Genomic DNA, 9,402 nt, shown 5'->3' with positions numbered 1-9,402 from the left:
ACACCGCACAGTGATTTTACAATAACAGTTTATCAGTCCGGCAGAGGAAACAAAATATGAAATAACACTAATTATAATGGACATCGCGAAACAATAATTTTAGAAAGGTAAAAGAGTTGAGTTTAACGTCTGTTCTACTTTTCAAGTCTTTACTCTAGCTAACAATATTGTTTAAAACTGTTTTTCTTCCAGCTAACATTAGCTAGCCTAGCTAACCTTGCCTGGAGTCATCTTCTCTTTGTAGATGTTATTGACTAATAATAAAAACAGCTTCCCGAGTGAGACAGATAAATTAGCCCTTTTGTGGAATAACGTAGCATTACTGGCTGAGAAAATAAATCCTCCTGTATCCAGTTTGAAACCCAGTCCTATCCTCATAGAGTAAGTGTATTAGTTACTTAGCTAACGCTAGCTACTAACATTAGCCATTTGCTGTTGCCTATACAGTCTTACTTTTGGGACTCTTTAGGTGCCATTCTCTGATCATACCACACGATCTTCATCAGCCGATGGAATTGAATCATTGTCATTGAAAAGTAGACGTTTCCATTTTGCCTGAGCTCTGGGGCATGTTTGGCTTAAAGGTTGAGCTATAAAATTCAAGGCTGCTTTAAGGCTTCAGAAAATTTCAGATACAGCAGACACCTTTCAATATATAAATCCAGTTAAATATCCAGTGAAATACAACTCTGCAAAAAAAATTATGTTAACATACCATTGAGTTTTGAATCAATGCCTCTCTGACGGAGTCAACAGGAACTCAACACTAAAAGATTAACTTTATTGCAGACTTCTTCATTATTTTCATTGTTTTTTTTCCTTTCTCTTTCAATTGCTGAGTTTGCAAATATCAGCAACACTTGGGCCCATTCAGAATGTATCTGTTTGAAACTGTCTGTTCTGACGTTTGTGATGTTTTAATTTTGTCAGTTATATTTGTGAACAGGAATCAGAGATGGCATCCTCCAAAAATAAAAGTTTCCTCAAGAAAAAGCGCTACTCTGAGCCTGATGTGGTTGTCAGCAGCCTGAGGAAGGAGAATGCCTATCTGAAGAAGACCCTGGTTGACTTGTCTCGCCAGCATTCAGAACATTACAAGCTACTGGAGGTAAACTTAGTCAAACAACTACTCAGTGTTAACCTAGGGTGAATCAACCAGCCAAGGTTATTCACTCTGTACTGTACACTCCACCTGATGATGCTGCAGCTGTTGCAGCTATGTACACTGTTTGCTTTACTCAGGGTAGTGCTTTATTGTAGCTGAGTATTAGTGAAACCACTTTTTCATCTGTATCCCTTGGCAGAAGTTCCTCTCTCTTGAAACTGTGAGGCTGGAGAAAGATGAGAAGACCGCTTTGCCATTAGAGCAGCTCAGTAAGAAAGGAGGGAACCTGGCTGGCGTAGCATCAATGAAGACAATATCCGCTACCGCCAGAGAGGTGGAAGAAATCAAGAACAAGATTGTGAGCGTCTCAACTAGGTGTCAATGTCTTGAGAACAAAGTTACAGGGAAGAAGGTAAAGCAGGGCTCATTTTTATTGTGTTTAAGTGACTGCTATACTGAGGGAAATATATAAGATATATAGTACTTATTTACAAGCAGGACACAAGATACACAATATATGTTTAGTCATGGAAATTACAACAGATGTTACTTTTTCAAATAAATGTGCCTCTTACAATTCATATTTGGCACTTCTACAATTAATACTAGGTGCTACACAGTAAAAACTGATGTTTTTACTATAGGTGCAGAGCGGTAGCACATAATAGCTCATTTTCAAAGCAGAGATTATGACTTGGAAAAGCTACAGGGCCTCAGTAAGCCCTTACAGTGAAACAGTGAGCCAGCATGTACAGTATCAAGACCAATAAACCAGTATTGATTAATGGAATTCAGCCATCATTAATTTTATCATTCACAGGTGTGGTTTTCCTGCTGTGACATGTCAAAATGTCCTCTGTGAAGAAGGTCTATGGTAATCTTGCTTCAGGAGTTTGATTCACAAATCTCCTCTAGTCTCTTATCAGTTGTATACCACTAGATGGCAGCACTTGTTTATAAATGTCAGTCTTCCATTTAGAGGAGAAATACTGTTCTCCATTAAAACAAACTTCCTCTTGCAGAGCATGCCATCACAGTGAAATTCTAGATACTGTAGAGAACCTAACACTGTCATAACATGGTCAGTCGTTCATTCACATACGTGTAAGGCTATACTGTATTTTACTGTTGTCTGTTAGGCCTCCAAGACGGATGAACAGGCTTCCATCGCCAGCATAACAGAGCTCCAAAATCACCTCACAGATGTAAGCTCCTTGTTGTTGCCACACAGCTTGAAAGGGTCTCTTCGGTTTTTATATTTCCATTAACATCTAATCCACCTACTGTTTTAGTTTCTACTTTGTGTGTGTGCATTGGTTCGTCAGTAAGAACGTGTGTCTGTGTACAGTGCACATGTCTTGCTGAGTGTTTGTGCTTTGGAGCCATCCTCCTGGCACAGCTCTGTTTCTGTCTTTCTCTATTATATGCTTCTCATTCTTTTATTTAAATCCCCCCGAGGCCTTGGAGAAGAACAAGCAGTGGCTGGAATATGACCAGCAGAGAGAGGCCTATGTGAGGGCTATTATAGCCAGAATGTTATGGCTGGAGAAGCAGCTGAACGAAGCCAATCAGGCCCGCTCAAAGCAGCACAATGAAGAGCATTCAGATGGTGAGCCAGAGGGCCAGTGGGCAGCGGGCACTCGACACTGGGGCAACAGACTGTCACAATAAGGTTTTTAAGATATTGAGATTGCCCTGGAGTAGCCCGCTATGACAGTATGTGGCCTTGCACTGCATTTTCATAATCGTGTTTTATTACTACATGGTGCATATGTAAAGGTCTACCTAACATCTTTTGATTGTGTAGTTGAATGTGTAATTTCCTCCTCTCTTTTTTAACTTTTATTTTCATTCATCGTCTGCTTTGCATTATAGAGAAGGAGCTAATACGCCAGATGCAGGAGCACTATGAAAGACTCTTACAGAAAGCCAAAGATGAGCTGCACCTGCTCAGGGAGAAGGCCAGCAGCACCCACCAGAACGTGATAACATTGCAAAACTGGTATGTCTGCTGTAAAAAAAAGAAAAAAAAAAGAAGATAATAATTATATGGTATCGTTCAAAGTTGGAGAAGGTTAGGATGGTAGTCAGCTAGATGACAGACCGGTTGATGTGTAGGCACAGGGAAAGGGAAACGGAGATGGAGGAGCTCAAGCAGCAGCTGCATTCTGCAAAAATGAGCAGTAAAAATGAACCGGAAGATCTTCATTGGTCTGAGGATGAAGAGCAACGGCTAAGAGATGAGAGCAAACACCTCCAGGGCAGACTGGATGCAGAGAAGCGCAGGTCAGCTAACTTTGAGCTGCAGGTATGTCTTTGTTTTACTTTTTTTTTTCACTGACTAGGAAAAATAAAAATCTTACCTTCATCACACAAAGCAAAAAAGCCACCAAATCAAAAGTAAACTTCTCTCTTCTCAGGCAAATCTCTTTCAGAAGTATATGTTAAATCGTCATCATGCAGACCAAGAAAAGATGGCAGATCTGGAGCGACAGGTATGACAGGCACACTCACTTTGTATGAACCGTCTTTAGATTTGGTAACTTATTCTCCTTGCTGAAATAAATCCTTAGTATTAGCTTGAAATTGAGGGATGTTGCTAATCCACCAACTCTTAATGATGGCACAGGTTAATTACACTTTGAGAAGGCTTGACAAGGGCATGCCGTACTTTCTTACCTCTTTGCTTTCTTTCCAAAGGAAAATCTGTCCTCACATAAGCAAAGGAATTCTTTTTATCTGAAAAATATGCCACCCACACCTCTAAAGTATTATAGCTTTGACTGCAGTGCTAACTTTTTAAATTTTAGATCAACATTTCTTCACAAGACCTTAAGGATGAGAGGCAGGATTGTTCGTATTTAAAGAAGCAAATGGTGAGAGTCCTGAAGACACTGAAAAAAGCTGAAGGCCATGTGACAAAACAGTCAAAGGTTGGCATGATTTGTAATTAGTATTCGGGTTGAAACTTAAAGCTGTATTAATAAAGTTTTTATGGGGAGCAATTGCTTATTTACACATCCTGACGAATTCAAGCCGAATATTCACTCTCCCTTTAGCTCGGTTTGGATCTCCACTTACTCCTGAGGGCAACATCCAACTCTTCAGCTGCTAAACGTTCAACTATATTCTCTTGCTATTCTCCAACTTTGTCTGTCTGTTTTAGGTGTTGAGCTGGTTGTGTACAGCAGCTTTTAGAATGTTTTCACTGACAGGTGCCTGTCTGCATCAAGGTTGAGGAGAGCAGAGTTGTCAGTCAGAAGACCAAAATAATGATCTAAAACAGACTAAAAGGGTCCTTGTATTTAAGGGGTACTTCAGTGTCAGATCATAATTATATGTGAGTTGGTCAGTACGAGTGACGCCTTGCTAATTGCAGTTATTTGATCCTAGGATATCCTAGATATTTATTAGTGCAGCTTTAAGTTTTGTCGGTTAAGAATGATGATGAGCCAGAATCAGAGTCTTATTATCCATATCTGACAGATGACTCTATTTTTACTGCATTAGAGAGACCAGCAAGATTGCAACTCGTGTGAAGTGACACACCCTCCCTCCCAGAGCCCGATATCCTCCACTCAGGGCAGCTTGCTGAATGAAAGTTACCTGGAGTGTCCCGGCTGCCGCGCAGAGTATCCTGCCAGTCACTACCGAGAACTGATTAACCACCTGGAAATCTGTCTCGACTGAGCTGGGTCTCGAACTTCATTTAGTTCACTATCTTGATTGATTTCAATCCATATTGTTTAACCAGAGGTACAAGTTATCTTAATAAACTACAATGTTCAGTTGCTGATGCTGTGATTCTTGATTTCTGGGGATGGCAATGTTTGTGTGTCGGTCAGGACTTTGGTCCAGGCTGAAATATCTCAACTATTTAATGTACTGCTGGTACTGGTACATTCATGGTTCCTGAAAGATGAAGACTTGGGCTGTTCCCTTAGCTTTCCTCTTGCACCACTTTGAGGTTGACATTTGTCATTTTGACATTTTACTGGCTTTGGTGACTCCCTGCCTTTTCATCTAGCGTCATTACCAAGTCAAAATTTGAATTACTTCAGTTAATGACCAACTACCTGAACAGCTAATGACAATTTGTGTGATACTTTATTAAATCAGGCTGCCGTAGGTCTGTGTCCCTTCAGGTCTCGCACTTCAAACCAGATGAATAGCTCAAAACAGCTTGTGTAAGTAAATCCCTTTCCTGTACTATTTAAAGACATGGATTAGTATTGCTAACCAACAATATGGGGAGTCTGTGCAGTGACAGAGGCTTTGAAAGGGAACACGACACCAAGGGTTGACCTAACCTTACAGCCTTAGAAAAAGTGATAATATGGTTTAGACACCTCTTTAGTCTCTGAACCTTTCAGGAACATTTCATATGGACTCGTCTTCATGGAAAGTTAGAATATGAGCTTAGCCTGTCTGAGAGGCAAAACTCAAGGCCAGCCAAGAGGGTGTTTCACCTGGAGCCCTGTAGATTATTATTAACACCAGACATGACAAAAATACTGTCAGAGAAAGGAGGATGTTTTTTAGTTGTAAAATCGATATTTCTAAGGTAGATTCTAAGGTAACCCCTGCAGGGTTTGCATGAGAAGATTCTGTCCTATTTGTAGGACAGAATCTGATCAATTGCAGTATCACTACTCAGGAAGTACTGTAAACCTGGTAATCTTATGCAGAGTAAATAAAAGCGATGTCTTGCTAATTAGATCTCAACAGCTAATTTGTCATTTACACAGTATTACTGTTCAACAGGTGCAAAGATTGAAGATTAGAACTTGGATTAACCCACAGGGTGCAGCGTGTTGTAATTAAATCAAGAGCCGTTCAACAAGAAAGAATCCACACTGTGTAAGTGTAGCTGTGTTTGATGTTAGAAAAGTGCAAATTTTGCTGAAATAACATGGCACTGAAGTAGCACAGGTCGCAGGGGATAAGAGCACAAAGAACATCTTGTAATGTTTGACATCCCTACAGGTTGCAGCTGGAGCAAACAGCATCAAAAAGGTTAGTCACCACCCTCCAGCCCTCCTCCTCCTCCTCCTCTCTTGTACCACTTATCAGCTTCTGTTCCCTATTCTGTTATCTGGCAGTCACCTCAGTGAATTCAGTTTGCATCGTAGATCTAAATATCTTTTCAGCCTCTATGGATTTTGACCCTCACACTCACTTAATCCACTTGAGAAACTTCACATATTTTTCCTTCTTCTCTGAGTTGCACCACTCTGATCATGTAGTGGCTACCACTGTCGAGACCCTGGTTATCTCCATTGTCTTCCTGGTGTCCGTGGCAGCGAATGCGGGAGCTGCAGCCTTGGTAACCTGGGAACGCCGACTGCTGGCCAACAAGACCATCCTGACCCTCAACTTGTTTGTGGCCGACCTGCTGTTTGTCAGCATGATCCCACTGATAGTGGCAGTGCGCTGGACCGTGTCCTGGAAGCTGGGGTTTACGGCCTGTCGCACTGTGCTGTATGTCATCTGTATGAGCGGCTGTGTCACCATCACTACCCTGGCCTCCATCAGTGTGGAGAGGGTCCAGGCAATCCTACGGCTGCAGACTGTGCCCACGCTAAACCCCAGAATGGTGACCGTCACCATCGTCTTCATCTGGGCCTTTTCTGCACTCACCACTTTACCCCTCAGTTTGTTCTTCACTGTGATGGAAGTGGATTTCCCTGAGCAAGTATGGATGAATCAATGGATGAAAGGAAAGCTTCCTCCCCTGTCCCCGCTATTAATGTATGTGTTTCTGTATATTTTTTGTCATCTCACCACAGGAACGTGTACATATCTGTACTCTCAAGTGGCCTGACACAACTGGAGAGATTGTGTGGAATGTATCCTTCACCGCCCTGTGCTTCCTTCTCCCAGGACTCATTATTGTGGTCAGTTACAGCAAAATATTACAGGTGGGTTTATTGTACTCTTAAACTGGCAAAAGTGTCAGGAAGTGAAGGACGGGACAGTTGAAAGAATGATGGAATCTCAGTCACAGTTTCAAAAAAATAACGCTTTCTGTATTTTTCTTATGGTCAACAAATGCCTTGGAAAGACTAACACTAAAATCTGTCTGCATATACTTAACTTTCAACCCATGCATTCCCACTGAAGATGTAAATCTTTAAAAATGGGCCATGAGTACATAGTTTTAATTTTTTAAAAAAGGATCAGTAACTCCCCAAAACAGCTGGGCACGATACTCAAACAGCTGTAAATTGTGCATGTGTTGGGGACTGTTTTCAGCTGTGGATTAATACACATTTGGTGCTGTAGTGATGATTTACAGCAGCAGGTTGGGGTATGTGGGATTACCTGAAAACTATTTTTCCAAGAAAGAGTTTTTTGATCGTTTTTAGACAACAATATGTCACACAGCTACACCACGCTCTGGCTACACTGGTAATACTTTTTAGTTGGATCAGTTAATTGTTGGTTTTGTTGACAATAAGAAGAATATAGAATATTGGCAGCCTAACCTTTAAAACTTGGAAGCTGAGGTGAAAAGAGGATGAAATAAATGAAAAGGAAGCAACATTTGGGTCCATTAGACTCATCATTGTAGACTGATGGCTGATATTTGCTTCCCTTTTCTTTTTGGCCCCAATTTGACTTTGTTCACATATGTACTTTTGCTTTACTGTCTTAATAATGATTCATTTAATAATAATAATATAATGTTTAAAAAAAATGGTGTGAAGAAACCTGCATTAACCATTCACTCAGCAACTCATGCCAACCCATTCATTTACAGGCATACTCACCTTTCTCTTTGTACCTGAATATGAGTCATGCCTCTGTCAATCTGGTAACAGATGTGTGTGTGCTTTGTCAGATGTGTATGTGCTTTGTTAATTACTGAAGCTGAAAATGGTGTGTGTGGGTTCAAAGCTTCGCACTATCGACTGTCAACACTGCATTGGACAACCAGTTCTACCAATGTGGACATTAACGTGATGCAGACAATAGAAAAGGATTCTGAGATGCCACACATTGATTTTAGCTCTGAAAAGACTTTATGGATGTTTGAGACACATTGAAGACAAACATAAAGGATCTCAACCCCATATATAAATCCACATGTAAATCAATTGGGTTGCGTAGCTGCTCATATGATGTCACAAAGTGCAGGATGCCAGTATTATGTAATATTATTTGTTTTCCAGATTGCTAAGAGTTGTAGGCGAAGGCTCCGAACCCGAGACAGTCAGCCCCCAGTTGTTGAGTCTACTGAGTACCACGTCTCACGCCAGGATATGAAGCTCTTCCGCACTCTTCTGGTCCTTGTGCTCTCTTTCTTAATCATGTGGAGCCCTATTTTCATCAACATCTTCCTCATTCTCGCCAGAAACTTCCTGGGCCACCTGTACATCTCCTCTACCATGTTCTTCTGGGTGGTAACGTTCACATTGGCCAACTCAGCTCTCAATCCCATCCTCTACTCTGTCTGTCAGTTCAAGAATGCCTGGCGTAAGCTCTGCTGTGGCTCTGCTGTAGTGCCTCTGCGAAAAGAGCCTGGTGGCAGTGGTCAAAGGCGAGGGATGCATCCATGATTATTGTGATTGCTTCATCAAATAGTGGATTCAAAGTGACATGACGTGTACTACATGCTCTCCACACCTTTGGTGACACTGACAGACATATATACACGCACATATTCCTCTCATGGAAGATGAACTGATCTCATGCTTGTTGCACTCCTGAGCTGGTGCATTAAGACTGAAAGTGCTAACACTGTAAAGATAGTTCATTTAATAATAATTTTACCCTTTTATTTATTTATTAATTTATTTATTGCAATTTTCACTAAATTATTTTCACTCTACAAAAATGAATCCTACCCTGAAATGCCAAATAGTAATTGTTGTGTCTGTTGTGGTAACAGCACAGATTTTTATTCTCTGAAATACTCTAATAATCTACACTAATAATATACTCCATTTTAAATAGTGTTTTAGTCCTTAAAATGCCATGAGTAAATCAGGTGTTTAGAAACTGGCAGCAAATGAATCAATAAACTGACTAATATAAATTCAGTTTTAAGTGTGTTTGTGCAAAGATTTGAAGTGCCTTGTTTTGTCGCGTTGTTTCCTTTTTAGTCATCTGGAATAAGACAGAACTTGCCTCCTCGCACCACTCAGGTTGCTTGTCAACAAGAGTAATTAAACTCCAAACAACAGTTAACAATCCCACATAATCCTGTCAGTGGTTAAGTGTGGCTGCACAGGAAAACCCAGGAAAGCCAGGCTCGTGAGATAAACACTCATTTCTCTCTGGAGGAGTTAGTT

General features: G+C 40.8%; 2 protein-coding genes across 4 annotated transcripts; both read left to right on the top strand.

Moving 5' to 3' along the window:
* Positions 1-940: 940 nt before the first annotated feature.
* On the top strand, positions 941-4,898 carry LOC111654669 (centrosomal protein of 55 kDa-like). 3 transcript variants are annotated; one of them, XM_087173839.1, is made up of 11 exons: positions 941-1,108; positions 1,305-1,517; positions 2,245-2,309; positions 2,527-2,714; positions 2,981-3,107; positions 3,224-3,288; positions 3,331-3,413; positions 3,526-3,600; positions 3,916-4,038; positions 4,520-4,530; positions 4,693-4,898. In XM_087173839.1, exons 1-11 carry the CDS (start codon positions 956-958, stop codon positions 4,793-4,795), a joined length of 1,206 nt encoding a protein of 401 aa, XP_087029965.1. In that variant the 5' UTR covers positions 941-955; the 3' UTR covers positions 4,796-4,898. The 3 variants fall into 3 exon arrangements, with proteins under 3 accessions (XP_087029965.1, XP_087029964.1, XP_023261539.1); XM_087173838.1 differs by lacking the exon at positions 4,520-4,530 and having other exon boundaries at positions 956-1,108; positions 1,305-1,400; positions 2,245-2,310; ... (2 more) ...; positions 3,916-4,058; positions 4,669-4,898; XM_023405771.2 differs by lacking the exon at positions 4,520-4,530 and having other exon boundaries at positions 956-1,108; positions 2,245-2,310; positions 2,564-2,714; positions 3,224-3,413; positions 4,616-4,898.
* Positions 4,899-6,225: 1,327 nt separating this feature from the next.
* On the top strand, positions 6,226-8,667 carry LOC111654668 (free fatty acid receptor 4). Its single transcript, XM_023405770.2, has 3 exons — positions 6,226-6,800; positions 6,895-7,026; positions 8,281-8,667. The coding sequence occupies exons 1-3, from the start codon at positions 6,261-6,263 to the stop codon at positions 8,665-8,667; spliced, it is 1,059 nt and encodes a 352-aa protein (XP_023261538.1). The 5' UTR covers positions 6,226-6,260.
* The last annotated feature ends 735 nt before the right edge of the window (positions 8,668-9,402 follow it).

The sequence above is a fragment of the Seriola lalandi genome, unplaced genomic scaffold (genome assembly GCF_002814215.2).
Source record: "Seriola lalandi dorsalis isolate HSWRI2012SDOR001 ecotype SW California unplaced genomic scaffold, Sedor1 jcf7180002054285, whole genome shotgun sequence".
NCBI classification, from domain to species: Eukaryota; Metazoa; Chordata; class Actinopteri; order Carangiformes; family Carangidae; genus Seriola; species Seriola lalandi.
Note: the sequence above shows the minus strand (reverse complement) of the source record. Positions and strands in the feature narration are given on the sequence as shown.